The following is a 20,986-nucleotide window of genomic DNA, read 5'->3' on the forward strand; positions in this document are numbered from 1 at the left end:
CTATAATGGAACTAACTTTTAAACGAGGCACCTACATGCCCTACTCATCTCCCGCCCAAGCACATCTTTCCAATATTTAATCACACAAAACCTTGACTAGTTTGTCAGTTCTTTCTGTAAATCAAAGAAGCAGGTCAAGAGGGAGGAGATGTATGTATACTTATAGCTGATTCATGTTGCTTAGCAGAAACCAACACAACATTGTAAAGCAATTATCCTCCAATTAAAAATAAAATTTTTAAAAAGTAGAAATGAATAAATAGAATAAGAAGTTAACAGATGACCATATATCATCCATAGATTCCCTTTCAGGAACCTCACAAACAAACTGTGTGGCCAAATTGTGTGATTTACGTCTAGAGGAAGAACACAAGTCAATGAGACAGCATGTAGTGGTGAAAAGGGACAACTCTGATCCTCAGCTGTTGCAAGGAAAAGCCAACTCTGACTCTATGATGGAAATGGTTTCTTTGACTTGCTTTTCCTTGCTGTTGTTACTATAATCATACATAATGGCCTGCTTCAAAGGACCCTGACACTTTGTATGCATGGATTAGTCACTCAGTCATGGCTGATGCTTTGTGACCCAGTGGACTGTAGCCCACCAGAATCCTCTGTCCATGAGATTCTCCAGGCAAGAATATTGGAGTTGACTGCTATTTCCTCCTCCAGGGGATCTTCCAGACGCAGAGACTGAACCCAGGTCTCCCACATTGTAGGAGGATTCTCTACCAACTGAGCTACCCGGAAGTCCGACTGTTAAACTATAGTGCTTGTGTGTAGCTAACAGGTATATAATCTCACTCTGCCCACCTGTGAATGGCTGCAACAAAAAGAAAAAATTAACACACCCCTTCCAAAGGCTGGACCTTCCTGGAGATGTTTTGCAAGACTTGTTCAGTCGCTCAGTCGTGTCCGACTCTTTGCAACCCCATGGACTGCAGCATGCCAGGGTTCTCTGTCTTTCACCATCTCTCAGAGCTTGCTCACACTCATGTCTATTGAGACAGTGATGCCATCCAACCATCTCATCCTCTGTCATGCCCTTCTCCTTCTGTTCTCAACCCTTCCCAGCATCAGGGTCTTTTCCAATGAGTTAGCTCTTCACATCAGGTGGCCAAAGTATTGGAGATTCTGCTTCAGCATCAGTCCTTCTGATGAACACTCAGGACTGATCTCCTTTAGGATGGACAGGTTGGATCTCCTTGCAGTCCAAGGGACTCTGAAGAGTCTTCTCCAACACCACAGTTCAAAAGCATCAATTCTGCAGCACTTGGCTTTCTTTATGGTCCAACTCACATCCATACATGACTACTGGAAAAACCATAGCTTTGACTATACAGACCTTTGTCGGTAAAGTAATGTCTCTGTTTTTTAATATGCTGTCTAGGTTGGTCATAGCTTTTCTTCCAAGAAACAAGTGTCTTTTAATTTCATGGCTGCAGTTACCATCTGCAGTGATTTTGGAGCCTCCCCCCCCCGCCCCCCCCCACATAAAGTCTGTCACTGTTTCCATTGTGTCCCCATCTATTTTCCATGAAGTGCTGGGACTGAATGCATGATCTCAGTTTTTTGAATGTTGAGTTTTAGGCCAAGTTTTTCACCCTCCTCTTTCACGTTCATCCAGAAGCTCTTTAGTTCTTCTTTGCTTTCTGCCATAAGGGTGGTGTTATCTGCATATCTGAGGTTATTGATATTTCTCCCGGCAATCTTGATTCCAGCTTGTGCTTCATCCAGTCCAGTATTTCCCGTGATGTACTCTGTATATAAGTTGAATACAGTTTTGACATACTCCTTTCCCAGTTTGGAACCAGTCCATTGTTCCATGTCTGGTTCTATCTGTTGTTTTTTGACCTGCATACAGGTTTCTCAGGAGGCAGGTCAGGTGGTCTGGTATTTCCATTTCTTGAACAATTTTCCACAGTTTATTGTGATCCACACAGTCAAAGGCTGTGGCATAGTCAATAAAGCAGAAATAGATGTTTTTCTGGAACTCTCTTGCTTTTTCGATGATCCAGCAGATGTTGGCAATTTGATCTCTGGTTCCTCTGCCTTTTCTAAAACCAGCTTGAACATCTGGAAGTTCACAGTTCACATATTGCTGAAGCCTGGCTTGGAGAATTTTGAGCATTACTTTACTAGCGTGTGAGATGAGTGCAATTGTGCGGTGATTTGAGCATTCTTTGGCATTACTTTTCTTTGGGATTGGAATGAAAATTGACCTTTTCCAGTCCTGTGGCCACTGCTGAGTTTTCCAAATTTGCTGGCATACTGAGTGCAGCACTTTCACAGCTGCAGGGAACATCAACAAAAGACACTGGCTTCCCTCGTAGCTCAGTCGGTAAAGAATCTGCCTGCAATTCAGGAGACCCCAGTTCGATTCCTGGGTTGGGAAGATCCGTTGGAGAAGGAAATGGCAACCCACTCAAATATTCTTGCCTGGAGAATCCCATGGACAGAGGAGCCTGGCAGGCTACAGTCCATGAGGTCACAAGAAAAGACATAATATGTGCATCATGAAAATCCCATAAGGAGAAGAGAGGGAGAATAGTAGAAAGCTTATTTAAAGAAATAACAATTGGGACTTCCTTGGTGGTCCAGTACTTAAGAACTCTGACCTCCCCACACAAGGGCCCTGGTTCGATTGCTGGTCAGGTAACTAGATCCTGCATGCTGAAGCTAAAGAGCTTACATGCTAATTAAAGATCCCACCAACCACAACTGGGACCTAGCACAGCCAAAAGAAAAAGTATTACAAATCTTTTTTTAAAAGATGAAAAGCATTATATGATCACCTCAATAGATGCAGAAATAGAATTTGACAAAATTTAACATCCTTTCATGATAAAAACTCAACAAATTAGGCACAGAATGAATACACTTCAACATGATAAAAGTCACACATGACAAGCCTACAAGTAACATTGAACTGAATGGTGAAAAGTGACCTCTTCCAAAACTATGGTACCTAGAAAGGGACTGGAGGAGGGGAGGGAGCCCTTTCCTACAGGAAGGCTGAGCCAGAGGCTCAGGTTTGGCTTCATTGTATTTCAAGAGGGTCTTATTATCAGGGGCTTCCCTGGAGGCTTAGTGGTGAAGAATCTGCCTGCTAATGCAGGGGACATGGGTTTGATCCCAGGTCCTAGAAGATCCCATGTGCCACGGAGCAGCTAAGTCCATGCTCCTCAATACTGAGCCTGCGCTCTAGAGCCTGTGCTCTGCAACAAGAGAAGCCACCACAATGAGAAGCCCATGCATCATAAGAGAGAGTAGCCCCTGCTCGCTGCAACTAGAGAAAAGCCTGCCCGGCAACAAAGACCCAGCACAGCCCCAAAAAACAAACTTCATTAAGAAAAAAAAAAGAATATGTTGCCTTCCAAACATCAAAACAACCTAGGAGTTGCTGTGGGTGCAGAGAGGGACCATTGTTATTTTTTTCATAGTCAGGGAGGAAGGAGCCCCTTGTTTATTTACCACATCATTTTCAGGAATTTAACCAAGGGGTCAGGGCCTTACTTATGGATGGGCTAATGACCCATGCACTTTCCATGAGCAACTTTTTTCAGTATCTGCAATGTCCTGAATGTCAAATGAACGTCCTCAGAGGAGAATGTCATCAATGTCATGTCATACCTGTGCTCTTGGAGCCAAGAGGATGCAGCTCACATCCTGCCTGCAGAGCCCGTGTGCAGTGGCAACGGTGCTGAGGTTCCCAAAGCTAACCCGGTCAAGGTGTGTCACGTCCCTTCAGAGATGAGGGCCAAGGGCAGCAAAGCAGCTGTTGAAATAGGCACCAAACACAACAAATTTATCCGAATCTGTGAGAGCAGGGTACCTGCCAGCTGTTGACGGGATGGAGTTGGTAATTTCCACAATGCTGGGGACTAAGTACAGAGGTTCATTTGGTGTGACCACAACCTCACGTGTTCGGTAATCCACTATCAGGGGTCATTCAGTCTTTTTAGATTTAAGAACAGGCCAAACTCAGCTGTGAAAAGGAGAAGTACAGGGAGCAATCACCTCTTTGCTAAATAATTTTTGTGGGGACTTCCCTGGCGGCCCAGTGGTTAAGAATCTGCATTTCCACTTCAGGGGGCACAGGTTCGATCCCTGGGCGAGGAACTAACATCCTGTGTGCTATGTGGTGTGGCCAAAAAAAATTTTTTTTTGTAATGGTCTTCCATCCTTCAAGGCCCTGTTTAATTTTCATTGGCCCATATGATGTAATTTAGGCTTCCTCGATGGCTCAGCGGGGAAAGAATCTCCCTGCAATGTAGGAATAAAGGAGACTCAGGTTTGATCCCTGGGCTGGGAAGATCCCTTGCAAAAAGAAATGGCAACCCACTCCAGTATTCTTGCCTGAAAAATCCCGTGGACAGAGGAGCCTCGCAGGCTACAGTCCATGGGGTCACAAAGAGTCGGATACAACTGAGCATGAGCACAATAATGCAATTTACCTAGGGGGGTAGACTGTGGGGTCCTACTTTGTCAAGCCAATTTGCAATTAGCAAAAAGTATTTAATTTTAATTTTGACTCACTGGTACAGAGCTTTCCTGTTTACTATAGAGTACTTTAGGAAAATCGATCCTCTGACCATGGGAGAATTTGGGCAAGAGAAGAGTTGGCTGACAATCATTAAAGATATGCCTATTCAGTAATTCCTCTAAGATTATGGGGAGTTCCTTGCTTAAGTTTGTTGTTGTTTAGTTGCTCAGTTGTGTCTCTTTTTTGACCCCATGGACTGTAGCCTGCCTGCTCCTCTGTCCATGGAATTTTCCAGGCAAGAATACTGGAGTGGCTTGCCATTTCCTTCTCCAGGGATCTTCCCAACAGGGACCAAACCCGCAATCTCCTGCACTGGCAGGCGGATTCTTTACCACTGAGCCACCAAGGAAAGCCCTGCTTAAGTTTACTGGGATTCTAATATAATTGGAAACCCAGCACTGATTATTTGCATGAAGGTTTGTGAATCAATGCAACACAGCAGATGACCAAATTAATTCAGAAGCTCTGCTGTAGGGGCCCAGAAACCAAAAAGTACCCCTTTATCATCTGGGTTGTTTAAAGTCTTTTAGTGTATTTTAGACTTCCAGTTGGGTCCAATTGTGGACCCTTGTTTCTATATTCTTCCTTTGTTTCCTCTCTCCTGTCCATCCCTGTGTTGTTTTTTTAGTCACTGAACATATTCCAGGGGAGATAGTGACCTCTCCACTGTGGTATTTATAAGATTTTCCCTACTGAGGGCCTCACGTATGTGCCAGCAGGAATAGGGGTCTCATTCATGACAACTGTTGCTGTGTGGTTTAAAGTAAGTTTAAACTAACTTGAGGTTTAAAGTCAGTCTGAACTAACCCCTTGGCTGTGCTACATGTTGCCCCTGTACCTCTGAGGGTCAGGAGCTTTGCTGCAGTAGAGGCGGGGGCAGAGAAACTTAAGAGGAACTTTAGGGTGCAAGTGAGCCCTCTGTGTTAGGGGAGTACGGTTTTAGCCTGCCAACTACTGTCTGTTGCCTTTCCCCTCTCTTCTCTCTCTCTCTCTCAAATTTTTGGCCACACTGGTGCTAGTGGTAAAGAACCCCCCTGCCAATGCAGGAGATGGGGTTCAATCCCTGGATTGGGAAGATCCCCTGGAGGAGGGCATGGCAACCCACTCCAGAATTCTTGCCTGGAGAATCCCATGGACAGGGGAGCCTGGTGGGCCACAGTCCACAGTGTCCCAAAGAGTCGGACATGACTGAAGCAATGTAGCATGGTACAGCATGTGGGATCTTAGTTCCCCAACCAGGGGTTGATCCTGCACCCGATGCAGTGGAAGCTGGGAGTCTTAACCACTGGACCACTTGGGAAGTCCCTCTCTCTTTTCAAATGACTGTTCTTTCAGGAGCAACACTCCTTGAAACCACCTCCTGCACAGCATAGAGTCCCTCTCTCCCACCCCGCACTGGGGTATATCAGGGCCAGCCAACCCTGCCTCTGTCACAGCTTCACTCTAACACACAGATAGATCCCGGCAAAGATATCGACCCAGGACTAATTCGATGAGAGCCCAATTCCATACTTTGTTGTTTAGTCGCTAAGTCATGTCCGACTCTTTTGCAACTGCCATTTCCATGGGATTTCCCAGGCAAGGATACTGGACTTGGTTGCCATTTCCTTCTTCAGGGGAGCTTCCCAATCCAGGATCAAACCCAAGTCTCCTGCATGGGCAGGTGGGTTCTGGCAGCCACCAGGGAAGCCCAATGCGATACTACTGATCCCCAAAGCCAAGGAATTGAAACTGCCACTCTCATCTGCTGAACCTAAGACTGAGGCCTGGTGGGGTCAACAACAGAACACAAGGCAGCACAGCAGCCAGCACAAGCTCACCAGCACCGAGCAGCCCCCAGCACCAGCTGTCAACAAAACGCAGAGCAGGTGAGCAAGTCAGAGCAAGAGAAGACAGACCTCCAGGGGTGCATCATGCCTGGCCATGCTGCTCATGGTGCCAACTGTCATCGTCACCTACAGTGGTCTGGTTCCCACGTTGAGACTGATGCTGGTGTGTCATGCAAACACACACACTCAAGGAGGAAAAAGTCTATGACTGGGACTTCCCTGCTGGTCCAGTGGTTAAGACCCTGTGCTCCCAATGCAGGGGGCACAGGTTCGATCCATGGTCAGGGAACTAAGATCCTGCATGCCACACGGTGAGGCCAAAAAAAAAAAAACACCACATATAAAGAAAGCCGGATTTTCCTGATGGTCCAGTGGTTAAGAATCCTCCTGCCAATGCAGGGGACACGGGTTCCATCCCTGATTTGGAAAGACTCCATATGCCACAGGACCACAGCTACTGAGCCCATGACCCCTAGAGCCTGGGCTCTGCAACAAGAGAAGCCACCGCAATGAGAAACCTGTGCACAGCAACTAGAGAGTAGCCCCCACTTGCTACAACTAGAGAAAGCCTGCATGCAGCAATGAAGACCCAGTGTAGCTGAAAATAAATAAATTTTTAAAAAGCCTATAACCCACATAATTGAGGTCTTAGGGGGTAGGTAGGGCTGGCCTTTCAAGTAGCGCTGAAATGGCTTCAGCAAGCAAGGAAAGGGGGCCTGGCCTGGGTTTTGATCATGGCTAGGGGGTGTTAGAGAAAAAACCATTCAATGACAGAAACAGGATAAAGTGGATTTCATCCAGAACCGTTGGGACAGGTATGGAGACCGATGGGCTGAGATTTCACAGCAGATGGGAAATGAGACTGTGCTCAGCTCTGAACACAGCATATTGAAGCGGGAAATCATGGCCAGAGAGCAAGGTTCGGGGTCAGTGGATAGAAACTTACTTGAAGGAAAAACAGGGCTTAGTGGGTCTGGATACACTGACCTCACAGGATTCTTACTGAAGTTAGGTCAGGGTGAGCACACATCACCTGAGGGGTGGCGGTGGGGCACAGGAACCCAATTGGACACAGAAAATGATCAGATATGAGGAATTGGGGAGCTCTGGGTTAACTGACTTATTAGTGGGGTTTCTGGACTTGCTAAGGAACTACTTATTAGCTAAAACTAGATTTCGCAAGGAACTACACAGATAGGCCCAGGGTAAGGTTCAGGGTCAGAATATTCTTTGGTCAAGCAAAGAATCTTGGGGTGGGGCCAGGACAAGGGTTCTGCATACAGACAGGGGCTTGTGTGGCTGAAGCATGAAGCTAATGCCAGAGGACTACAGACTTTGTCATCAGCTTGTTCAGGGGTGGACACAGCAGGAAGAGAGAGGGGTAAGGCATAAGCTGTCAGCAAACCTCAAAGAAATGTGGAGTCTGAAGAGACACAGAGAACAGACCTGTGTTTGCCAAGAGGGAGGGGCTGTGGCGGAGAGAGGGATTGGGAGTCTGGGATTAGCAGATGCAAACTATTATACATAGCACTGGTTCCCAACCTTTTTGGCACGAGATTGATTTTGTGGGAGACAATTTTTCCATGCACTGGGGTGGTGGTGAGGGGATGGTTTTGGGATGACTCAAGCCCATTACATTTATTGGACACTTTTCTATTATTACTACATCAGCTTCACCTCAGATCATTAGGCCCGGAGGCTGGGGACCCCTGATATATAGAATGGCTAAACAATAAAGTTCTACTATATTAACACAGGGAAATATATCCAATATCCTGGGATAAACCATAGTGAAAATGAATATATATATATATACACACACACATATAACTGAGTCACTTCGCTATACAGCAGAAATTAACAACATTGTAAATCAACTGTATTTCAAAAAATTTTTAAAAATATGGAGTCTGACCACTCCTTACAAGGACAAAATGGGTATGAAAAATATGCATTCACAATGCCTTGTTTTTATGTGAGGAAACACTAACAGGAAGCTCAAGAAATGATCAGAACTGTGTATCTGCAGTGGCTGGAGTAACAGAGATGCACGGGGCCAGGATAGGTGGGCAGTTACTTTGCTTAAGTTAGGCTTTGTATCTTGCAGGTTTATTGAAAATAAGCAGAGAAAAAGATATATACCATGTTTTACTATTTCATAACCTGTCTTTAATTTTTGTATCAAACCAGTCAATCCTAAAGGAAATCAACCCTGAATATTCATTGGAAGGAGTGTTGCTGAAGCTGAACTTCCGATACTTTGGCCACCTGATGCAAAGAGCTGACTCACTGGAAAAGACCCTGATGCTGGGAAAGACTGAGGGCAAAAGGAGAAGAGGGCAGCAGAGGATGAGATGGTGAGAGAGCCTCACTGACTCAATAGACATGAGCAAACTCCGGGAGATGGTGAAGGAGAGGGAAGCCTGGTGTGCTACAGTACATGGGGTCAGAAAAAGTCAGACACAACTTAGGGACTAAACAACAACAATACGTGGGAAACCACAGCCGCTCCTTTAAACACTAATGGCTACAAAAGGATAAACCATACAGAATGAAAATTGCCACATCCTTGCTAACTAGAAGGTTAAGGTACATCCCAGTTTGCACCTTCTCTGTATCTCACATCAAGGAGGGGGAGAAGTATTTTCAGGAATAAATACAACATTATAATGCAACAAGGGTTTGGGTTTAGTTCTTTAAACACAGTAGAATTTTCAAAGATTGGTGTAAGCTTTTATTTAAAATTTATTTTTAAGTGAAAGACAATTGCTTTACTATATTGTATTGGTTTCTGCCATACAGCAACATGAATCAACCCTAGGTATATAAATGTCCTCTCCTTCTTTAACGTCTCTCCCTGACATAAGCTTTGATTAGCTGTCCTCACATCAGTGAAGATAGAAATTCCATTGCTTTAGCTTTTTTTTTCCTTTGGCTACACTGCATGGCTTGTAGGATCTTAGTTCCCCGAGCAGGGACTGAACTCCCGCCTGGGCAGTGAAATCTCCTAACCACTGGACTACCAGGGAATCCCCTGCTATAGCCTTTTAAATTTTAATATATTCTAAGTATTAGTCACTCAGTCGAGTCCAACTCTTTGTGACCCCATAGACTGTAGCCCGCCAGGCTCCTCTGTCCATGGAGTTCTCCAGCCAAGAATACTGGAGTGGGTTGCCATTTCCTTCTCTAGGGGATCTTCCCAACCCAGGGATTGAACCCAGGTCTCCTGCATTGCAGGCAGACTCTTTATTGACTGAGCCATCAGGAAATCCTGCAATATACTCTAAAGATGTGCACACTGACATAAAAGAAAACGCATACCTGAAAATGTAAGCACATTCATCTCACATCTTGAGCTTCTCTTCCCTAAAAGGAACAAAGATTCTATTTAGTTCCACAATTGTCTTGCCTTATGACATCATCTCTGATTTTTTAAAGCCCCAGAAACTAAAAATGTTATTTCCCACACAGGGAATTAATTACAAAGTGTTAAAGGAAGTTAGAGCCAAAGGACTGCACTGTTTAATGGATAGAAGAATCCAAAGGAAAAAAACCACAAACTTTGGAATCAGCACAGATAAGCAGCCTGAGTCCTACAGGACAGACAGAGCCACACTCAGAAAATTTAATACATGCCAGGCTCTCCTGGCGGAGAAGGCAATGGCAACCCATTCCAGTACTCTTGCCTGGCAAATTCCATGGACGGAGGAGCCTGGTAGGCTGCAGTCCATGGGGTCGCTAAGAGTCGGACATGACTGAAGCGACTTAGCAGCAGCAGCAGCAGGCTCTCCTGGGGGGCTTCCCACGTGGCACTGGTGGTAAAGAACCTGCCTGCCAATGCAGGCGACATTAGAGACTCAGGTTCAATCCCTGGGTCCAGAAGATCCCCTGAAGGAGGGCATGGCAATCCACTCCAGTATTCTTGCCTAGAGCATGGACAGAGGAGCGTGGCGGGCTAGTCCACAGAATTGCGAAGAGTCAGACACAATTGAAACGACTGAGCAAGCATGCACGCAGGTTCTCCTGATTAAGACAGAACTGCTTGACCGGGTCAGTTCCTGGTGAAGGAGGGTAGGGGCACTGGAGCAGCCACAGGAATGAACCCTGGGAGCGCCACATGCCCTACTCTCCTTAGGGAATAAAGGGACCACTCCCTTTCTCAGGCATCTGTTCCCCCCAGTGAGAAAACTCAGCAGAATTCAATTTAAGGTGCTGACTCAAATGAACTCCCAAATTTGTGACCCCTAACCCAGGACATGGGGCTTCCCAGGTGGCTCAGGGTGCCTGCTAATGCAGGAAGATGTGGGAGACTCGGGTTCGATCCCTGGGTTGGGAAGATCGCCTGGAGGACAAAATGGCAACCCACTCCAGTATTCTTGCCAGGAGAATCCCATGGACAGAGGAGCCTGGCGGGCTACAGTCCATGGGGTTGCAAAGAGTCAGACATGACTGAGTTACTGAGCACGCATGCAGGAACCCAACCCAGGACTCAGAACTCCTGACTGTCACAAACTTTCTCAACGTAGACAAATTACACTCTGAGCACAGCTACGCTGTGAATGCAAAACTCCAACCTATGACTCGAAACAGCTCTGGGGGGACCATGTTAACAACTTCAAAAGGGAGTCACCACATCCTCTCTCCCCACAAACCCCTTGCACCATGTGCACTTGTATCCCCAGCTTTCCAGGGCTCTGTTGTTTCTCTCAGCTTAAGGGCTCCTTCCATTGTGGGTGTGAGCTGTGATTCCAGCAAAATCACACAAACCTGGTGTTTATGTAGAAAGGAGGGAAGAAAATTATATTCTTCTAAGTCAACAAGAAACCCATAAGTATCTACTACTCTCGGAAAATGTGAATTATTATTTCCACGGCAAGAAATTGTTTTATAAACATGTAATTGGGGAAAGGATAAATTAGGAGTTTGGGATTAAAATATACACACTTCTATATATAAAACAGATAATCAACAAGGGCCTACTGTAGAACATAGGGAACTATACTCAATTTTGATTACCCATAATGGAAAAAGATCTAAAAAATAATATATATACATGCATATATACATATACGCATGTATATATATATCAGAATCACTTTGCTGTATACCTGAAATACATTGTAAATCAACTATATTTCAATAATCTTATTTAATTTCTCTAGAACATTTTATTTTACCTTATTTTTATTAATTTTTATTGGAGTATAACTGCTTTGCAATATTGGGTTAGTTTCTACTGTACAGCAAGGTGAATCAGTTATACAAATACACATATCCTTTTTTAGATTTCCTTCCCATTTAGGGTACCACAGAGTACTGAGGAGAGTTCCCTATGCCATACAGTAGACTCTTATCAGTTATTTTATACATAGTAGTGTAAAGATGTCAACCCCAATCTCCCAATTCATCCCTCGACTCATTTCAATAAAAAATTGTACTTGAACACCTCAAGCCTAAGCCCTGGAATTGCACTGGAACCCCCTCAAAAAACCCCAAAACTGATAAAAAAAAAAAACCCAAAACAAAAACAGACTTCAGAAAATTACTACACCTGTTCCGGGAGGAAGAAAAAGAGAAACAAGAATTTTTAATACAACCAATGTAGCAGAAGAACATTTTTTTTTTTCCCCTGAAGTTCACCTATTCCTTGCCTCTCTGGAAATATTTTATACTATCTTTCAATCTCCACTGGTTACATAAATTTTAATTTTTTTTAATAACTGAGGCTCACATAAATGAATAAATCTTTCCAGGGTGACAGACCAGGGGAGGGGTAGTGCTGACAGGTAAGAATACCCAGGAACATTTCCAAAGGGGAAAATACACCGAAAAGATTTCCCATAGGATGTTTGCACCCAGGAGAGATCCTGGGAAGTGAAGCACAAGGATTTCATACAACGTGGTTCCAGGTGGTTATCCTCAGCTTTCCTCTCATGGAAAATATACACAGCAAATATAAATGTTTAAAAGAGAGCCACCCGCAACTCTGCAGAGAAAGAATAGACAATTAAAATATGATGTCTGTTTGAAACACACCACGAAGGACAAATAATTGATAAAGATGCTGTGAACTGAAGAGAGAGAGTTGGCTTTAGGAATGTGAGAGGGATCTTGGAAATTTAGGGATTTACTGCCAGTCGTAGGAAGAGTTAATCTGGGGAGATAGAGTTCAGGATTTGAAACCCTGCTCTCCAAACTTGGAAAACTCAGGAGAAAACGGGTCCCCCTTGGGTAGAAAGAAGGAACTGGAGAATCCCATACACCAAAACTCCTCCCACGCACAAGCCACGGAGAACAGATCACGATGGTCCCCTGATGACCCTCCCCGGGGTCACCACACATTCTGGAGGAGACGTGGGGCTTTGCAGGCAAAGCTGCCCAGAAAGGCTCCGGGCTTAAAGTTACCGCCTGCAGGGACCGGACGGGAAGCCCGAGGTCCCGGCTGCCGGCCCCATCCCCACTTTGGGAGCCGGAGTGGAAGGAGGTTGAGAGGCGCCCCCAGGTGGACTCGAGGCAACAAACCCTGGGGTGGACCGCACAGGGAGGCGGTCCCGCCGAGGCCGACTGTCTCTCATCATCCCTGTCCCGCCTCCCTGTACCGAGACACCTGGCCCAGCACACTCACCACTTCACGCCTTCCGGGGTTCTCCGGCGTCATTCCTTAGGCTCACGCGGCCTCTGCAGCTCATAGCGGTAATGAAGCTGCAGCGAACTAACCTGAGCTGCTTCAACACGGCGAGACTCCACGCAGAGCGTGCCAGGAGAGGCCGACCACACGGTTTGCGGGACGTGGCCCCACCCACCTTCCCCTTCTGCGGTCCTGATTGGACAGTTCGCAAGCAACGCCTCCTTTATCCTGAGTAATAATGGATCCAGAGGCCACGTGACTGAGCAGAATCAGCTTCTGCAGGTGGGTAGAAACCTACCCCTCTCCAGGGACTTTTGTTTTTAAACCACTCTTGTTACTTGTCCTAGAGGGACAGTGGCAACTTCCTCAGATACTTCAGAACGTGGGGACACAGGTGTGCACAAGGAATTCCAGAGTCAGATCCCAGAAGAGCCGACGTTCTTGTCCAAAGCAAGAGCAGGCCAACTGGAAAAACAGGGTCTGAGGGTCCTCCATCGGGAAAATAGTTCGCGCAGACTGCGGAGCTACTTATGATAACTATGACACTCGATTTCAAACACACTGAAAAATATCCTCACCATGTGTAATAAACCTTCTGGCTCCATTTTTATCTTTGTTGACAGCGTCAAGGCGTACACACATCCCTTTCCCCCTCTCCATACATGTGGTATTTTAGCTAAAGAATCCCATGGCCTCCCAAGCACTTGTCTGGTGGGAAGTTTGAACCCTGCAGCCCTAGCCTGGGAATATGGACTCTTGTCCCATCAACCAGAAGTTGTGCGATGTGTTCAATAATACTCTCAAGTATACATGTTACGTGAGAAGGAAATTTTAGTTTCGTAGTATGTGCCTAGAGATTTTGAAATGTAAACGGCTATGATATCCCAAAGGCAATTCTGTTACTATTGTCACCAATATAACAAGAAACAATAAAAAGTTTTGGAAATGAACCATACACTTGAAAACTTTTGATATTCTTAACATACTGGTTCAAAACTTCTAATGAATTTATCTGAATAGTTTTATGAGGTAAAATACACACACATTTCCTGCAAGACTCCGATGCTGGGAAAGATTGAGAACAAAAGGATAAGAGGGTGACAGAGGATGAGATGGATGGCATCACCGACTCAAAGGATGTGAGTTTGAGCAAACTCTGGGACATAGTGAAGGACAGGGAAGCCATGCATCCTGGAATCCATGGGGTCACAAAGAATCAGACACCACTGAGGGACTAAATAACAATAACCACTAAAAGGATGTTGCCTACAAATATAATATATACATAAGGGCCCATCTTTGGGAACTCTGCCTTCACCTGTGAAGTGAAAGTGAAAGTGAAGTCGCTCAGTTGTGTCCGACTCCTAGCGATCCCATGGACTGCAGCACCCCAGGCCCCTCCGTCCATGGGATTTTCCAGGCAAGAGTACTGGAGTGGTTTGCCATTGCCTTCACCTGTAAGGAGCATTAAACTAAAATACCTTTGTTTAGCTACAGAAAACATCCTGATCAGAACAAGTTAATCACTAAAGGGATGTTGCCTATAAAGCTTAAATTATACGTAATGGCTCATCTCTGGGAACCCTGGGTTGTGTAATGAGCGTTAAGCTAAAATATCTATTTAGTTTACAGAAAACATTCTGATCAGGGTCACCTGTGAATGGCTGCAGGAAGGAAGAAATTAACACATCCCCTTCAGAGTCTGATCAGAACCAGGAAATGTTTGACTCCAACCCTTTCAAAAATTCAAAAGCAGGTTGAATTCTAAGTAAGAGAAGATAGTTCTTTGGGACACTAATCTGCCATCTTCTCAGTCATCTGGCTTTCTGAATAAAGTTGCTATTCCTTGCTCCAACAACTTGTCTCTTGATTTCTTGGCCTGTCATGCAGCAAGCAGTATAAGCTTGCATTTGACAACAATGACTTTTCTCTGCTTCTTGGGAGCACTTCCAGCATCACTAGTGGCACTTCCTATGGATCCTGTGGTATTAAGCAAGGTTTACAGTATTGCACTGAGCACAATGAAAAAGACTCAAGGACCACCAGAGAACACTATACTGCCATACGAAATTTACTGGAGAGACATAAACTGCTCAAGTGCTGATTAGCATCACATGATATTTTATGGATACTCGCACCTCTTGAGCTCACCACAAGAACAACAGGAAGTGGCTACAAAGTTATTACAGTAAGACTTCCCTGGTGGTCCAGTGGTTAAGTGTCTGCCTGCCAATGCAGGCGTCATGTATTTGATCCTTGGTCCCACAACTACTGAAGCCTGTGCTCTAGAGCCTGTGTTCTGCAACAAGAGAAGCTACCACAAAGAGAAACCTGTGCACTGCAACTAGAGAGTAGCCTCTGCTCACCACAACTAGAGAAAGTTGGCAGGCACCAACGAAGATCCAGCACAGCCAAAAAAAAATTTATTACAACACTAGAGTATATACTATAGTTAATTTTCTGTAGTTATGATTTGATACTACATGCTTACACTTCTCTCAACTATGAATGGTGCCATATATGGTCCACATGTATATGAGATTTGATAAATTTTAACTTTTTATAACAGATATATGTATATTTCATGGAAGCAAATGACAAAATAGACTAGTATCTACTTTTAATACATTCACAACATAGCTAGCTTTTCCTAAATTTTTTCAGTATTAATGGGCTACAAGGTTTATCTGCAAGTTTTTTTTTCAAATTGTTGTAAATCTCCAAAGTTTTTTCCAGTATATTCTTTGGACATGTGCAGTTCAAACCCATGTTGTTTGAGGGTGAATTATACTTTCTATAAGTCTACTGAGATGATCATGCCATTTTTGCTTTCTACTGTATTAATACATTTTATTCGGAGAAGGCAATGGCACCCCACTCCAGTACTGTTGCCCGGAAAAACCCCATGGATGGAGGAGGCTGGTAGGCTGCAGTCCATGGGGTTGCTAAGAGTTGGACACGACTGAGTGACTTCACTTTCACTTTCCACTTTCATGCATTGGAGAAGGAAATGGCAACCCACTCAAGTGTTCTTGCCTGGAGAATCCCATGGACAGAGAAGCCTGGTAGGCTGCAGTCCATGGGGTCGCACAGAGTCAGACACGACTGAAGCGACTTAGCAGCAGCAGCAGCAGCAGCAGCAGCATCGAGGCAGCATCCCTGAAGGGCTTCTTAGGTGGCTCAGTGGTAGAGAATCTGCCTGCCAATACAGGAGACACAGGTTTGATCCCTGGGTTGGGAAAGCACCCTGGAGGAGGACATGGCAACCCACTCCAGTATTCTTGCCTGAAGAATTTCGTGGACAGAGGAGCCTGGTGGGCAGCAGCACCCCTGAAGTAAATCCAACTTAATCGTGTTGTGGTTAAAGATGCCGGACTGTATTTTTCAGTATTGTTGATTTTTGGGTGGTATCCATTTTCACATGGAAAATTGCTTTCTTGATTTTTTTTAGCAATATCTTTGTCTGGTTTTAGAATCAGAGTAATACTGGTCCTATAGAATGAGTCTGAAGTGCTGTGTTGATTCTACCTGGGGGGAGGGTTTCTGAAAAATCATTAAAACTTTGAATGTTTTGGGGAAGAAACGCTGGACTGGAAGAAACACAAGCTGGAATCAAGATTTACGGGAGAAATATCAATAACCTTAAATATGTAGATGACACCACCCTTATGGCAGAAAGTGAAGAGGAACTAAAAAGCCTCTTGATGAAGGTGAAAGTGGAAAGTGAAAAAGTTGGCTTAAAGCTCAACATTCAGAAAACTAAGATCATGGCATCTGGTCCCATCACTTCATGGGAAATAGATGGGGAAACAGTGGAAACAGTGTCAGACTTTATTTTGGGGGGCTCCAAAATCACTGCAGATGGTGACTGCAGCCATGAAATTAAAAGATGCTTACTCCTTGGAAGGAAAGTTATGACCAACCTAGATAGCATATTCAAAAGCAGAGACATTACTTTGCCAACAAAGGTTCGTCTAGTCAAGGCTATGGTTTTTCCTGTGGTCATGTACGGATGTGAGAGTTGGACTGTGAAGAAGGCTGAGCACCGAAGAATTGATGCTTTTGAACTGTGGTGTTGGAGAAGACTCTTGAGAGTCCCTTGGACTGCAAGGACATTCAACCAGTCCATTCTGAAGGAGATCAGCTCTGGGATTTCTTTGGAAGGAATGATGCTAAAGCTGAAACTCCAGTACTTTGGCCACCTCATGTGAAGAGTTGACTCATTGGAAAAGACTCTGATGCTGGGAGGGATTGGGGGCAAGAGGAGAAGGGGACGACACAGGATGAGATGGCTGGATGGCATCACTGACTCGATAGACATGAGTCTGGGTGAACTCTGCGAGTTGGTGATGGACAGGGAGGCGTGGCGTGCTGCGATTCATGGGGTCGCAAAGAGTTGGACATGACTGAGCGACTGATCTGATCTGATCTGATGGTGAAGCCACTTAGGTCTGGGTTTTCCTTTTGAGTAGTTTTTTTGTTAGTAATTCAACCATGTCACTTGTTACAATTAGAAAATCCTTTTTTTTTCTTATTTTCTGTAGAATGTATTATTTTTTAGAGATTTGTCCATTTCATCTAAGTTATCTAATTTGTTGTGATACTGTTGTTCATTGAATTCCTTTATAATGTTTTTGTTTTTTTGGCTGCAATGCAAGGCATCTGAGATCCTTGTTCCCTGACCAGGGATCAAGCCCCTGACCCCTGTAGTGGAAGTACAGAGTCCTAACCACTGGAATTCCCCTAAATTTCTTTATAATCCTTTTTATTGCTATAAGATTGGTGAAATAGTCTGTGTCTGATTTTAGGAATTTGAGTCTTCTCACTGTCTGTCAGTCTAGCTAAAGGTTTGTCAATTTTATTGATTTTTTTCCAATCAATCCACTTCTGATTTTATTGATTTTCTGTATGCTGTTTCTATCCTCTCTTTTCTGCTCTATCTTTTTTATTTCCTTCATCTCCTTGGGAGTGGTGGTGTTGGTTGCCCATCCTTTCAAGTGTGATAAGGTACAAGGTAGGATTATTGATTTGAGATCTTTTAAAATCCCATGGTCGGAGGGCCTGGTGGGCTGTAGTCCATGGGGTCCCTAAGAGTCGGACACAACTGAGTGACTTCACTTTCACTTTTCACTTTCATGCATTGCAGAAGGAAATGGTAACCCACTCCAGTGTTCTTGCCTGGAGAATCCCAGGAATGGGGGAGCCTCGTGGGCTGCCGTCTATGGGGTTGCACAGAGTCAGACATGACTGAAGCGACTTAGCAGCAGCAGCAGCACTTCTCTATGGATTTCCTTGACACATGGGGCAGTGTTCTGTAGTCACCTGAGGTGTAATTATAGTGTTTCACATGTCTTTTATTTTCATGTCGACATTTTGCCTACTTGTGTATATAATATTGAAGTGAGATACTGGAATCTCCAATTACTGTTACTTGTTTTTCCCTTCATTTCTCTTTTGCTTCATTTATTTTGGCAAAGTTTCAATAAGTTATGAGAGAACACAGACCTATCAAGACAGAAAGACAAGACACTGTTCCAGTCAAGAGACCATACTCTTGATGCTAATGTTTCAACATCCCTTGGCTTCCCTGGTGGCTCAGATGGTAAAGAATCTGCCTGCAATGTGGGAGACCTGGGTTCGATCCCTGGGTTGGGAAGATTTCCTGGAGGAGGGCATGCAACACACTCCAGTATTCTTGCCTGGAGAATCCCTATGGACAGAGGAGCCTGGTAGGCTACAGTCCATGGGGTTGCAAAGAGTTGGACACGACTGAGCGACTAAGCACACACACACACATTGTTGTGCACTTTAGAGCCAAGGTACCCCATTAGCACAAATAATCCAGGAACTGTAGGACTTGGATACAGCAGCATAAGACAAACAAGTTCTTGCAGCCCTGATGATAATATTTTTGTGGGAAAAGACACATGGTTAGGAAATGATAAAGCTTTGGCTTATAGATGGAAATGAAGGCTTTGATGGAATGTAAAATAATAATGTGAGATAATAGGGAAACTCGGGTGTATATATATCTTTTCACTGAGGGTAGGCGCCTCAGTGAAATGGTGATGTCATTATTGATCACTGAATTTCTATGACGTAATACATCTTTAAAACTTTTTCAGGAACTCCTTGGCTGTGTAGATAAATGTTTAGTCACCAAAAACTCCATGGACTGTAGGCCACCAGGCTCCTCTGTCCAAGGGATTTTTCAGGCAAGAATACTGGAGTGGATTGCATCTCCTTCCCCAGGGGAACTTCTTGACCCAGGGATCGAATCTGCATCTCCTAATTGGCAGGCAGATTCTTTACCACTGAGCCACCTGGGAAGCTGTGTCAGTAAATAGGTTGCATCAATATAGAAATTCTGCATTCTTGTAATTAAAAGTAAAGATTCCCTGTAAAGAGAAAGACACAGACATGGTTCCTCTTCATTTTTGCAATTGTTAAACATTTTGTATATAGAATGTGTGCTCATGAGTTTGGGCATTGTTGGATATTGGCTCTTGGAACTTCCTAGTGATTTGGGCCGTGTTGTTTGTGGTGGTTTTATTTTTAACCACCTCATTTGAGGGGATTTTAATTTACCTTTAACTTTTAAAAATTGTTACAGTATTTGGTGCTTTCATTTTGCTGCTTAACACACCAATTAGGAGTTCCTCCTATTTAGGGACATACATTCATCTGCACTGTTCAAACCCATCCTGAGTTTATTCTATGAGTAGAGTGATGACTACTTAAGTCTGTTGTGATTTTCCAGTGGAAACATGATAAAAAAATAGTGGATGTTTAGAGGCAATCATACAAGGCATAATTGAGGTGAGCTGTAGGGAGAGGGTATTACTTTGGGTAATATCCTAATTTAGTATAAAAGGAGAAATGAGAAATTTTGTGTCTTTTTATTGCAGGAGTGGTTAGAAGTCTTGTGCATCAGTGATTCATTGGCCTGTTTTACTATTCGAGGTTTCATTTCCATATGCTTAGACTTCCAGCATATGTTGTGTAAGAGTAGGAGACAAAAGTAATAGCTGTGAGTTTTTATGAAGTTTTGTAAATACATATAAAGCTTTTATATTTATTTATAGATAGATAAGAAGAAAGAAAATAACACAAATGCCTTTGTATGCTAGGAGAATATTAAACTCTCCTGAACTTCAAGTGTTCAACTTTGTCCCCCACCACTCTGAGATTCTTTCTAGGAAGAACTGAAGGACTGGGGAAGAAGGACATAGGCCACAACAGGCCTTTTTTGCAACCCTGTCTGAACACCCACTAGGGCTGCACCTCTCCTCGTTTCATCACCTAACTAGGAGTGAAGTGAGAGGGCTCCCAGGTCTGTCTTTGAGTCTAAGTCAGCTTCCTCGAACAGATCTTTGGACATACTGTGGTTCTGAAACCTAAAGGTGTACCTCAAATGGAATTTGCTGGGGACATCCTCATTCAAGTTCATCACCATCAGTTCCCTCCATGGGCATCCACAAACCATTTCCAAGTCATTGTTTCCCAAATCAGGCCTATGAACATCTTTAGAAACCAATGCATATTCCACTCTGAAAAACTGACCTGAGGTAACATCAGGGGCAGAGAGTGACAGAAACATTCAGCAGAACCCATGTCATGGGCATATCCCATTGACCACAGAGACCACAGGCACTGCATATTTATCAGATCCACTTGCTTGCTTATTTACACGACACTTTGAAAGGGGACACAAATAGCTCTAGTATTTTTTTCTTTTTTTTTAAAAAAGTTTTATTTAAATATTTATTTGGCTGCATCAGGTCTTAGTTGCAGCATGTACATATCTCAGAAAATGGATGTCAAACAGTGCATCAGGTCTTAGTTGCAGCATGTACATATCTCAGAAAATGGATGTCAAACAGTTAGTAGTGGTTTTGAGGATACTTGACTGGAAGGAAAAAATGTAGAAAATGGGCTGGAAGATAGTATACCTGAAGCTCCTATGCATTTGGCTCTCTTTAA

General features: G+C 44.1%; 1 protein-coding gene across 10 annotated transcripts in view; it reads right to left on the bottom strand.

Annotated features, from left to right (window-relative positions):
* The window catches only part of LOC147368464 (uncharacterized), a 71,586-nt gene that overhangs the window by 27,368 nt on the left and 23,232 nt on the right, over positions 1-20,986 (bottom strand). The window contains exons 1-3 of one of the 10 annotated variants that reach the window (XM_086409071.1): positions 13,001-13,205; positions 9,697-9,741; positions 3,634-3,778 (exon numbers count right to left, since the gene is read on the bottom strand). The exons of 1 other annotated variant lie outside the window; for it this stretch is intronic. Coding sequence is in view for 4 of the 9 variants with exons in the window: in XM_086409063.1 (XP_086265189.1) it covers positions 13,001-13,033 (33 nt within the window). In the remaining 5 variants the exon portion in view is untranslated. Of the gene's footprint in view, positions 1-3,633; positions 3,779-9,696; positions 9,742-13,000; positions 13,731-20,986 lie in introns of those variants that run through there. 8 more of the 10 variants (XM_086409068.1, XM_086409065.1, XM_086409062.1 and 5 more) reach the window with 8 other exon arrangements.

Source organism: Bos grunniens, chromosome 7, assembly GCF_055505025.1.
Source record: "Bos grunniens cultivar Pamir isolate PY7600 chromosome 7, Bosgru_T2T1.0, whole genome shotgun sequence".
Taxonomy (NCBI): Eukaryota; Metazoa; Chordata; class Mammalia; order Artiodactyla; family Bovidae; genus Bos; species Bos grunniens.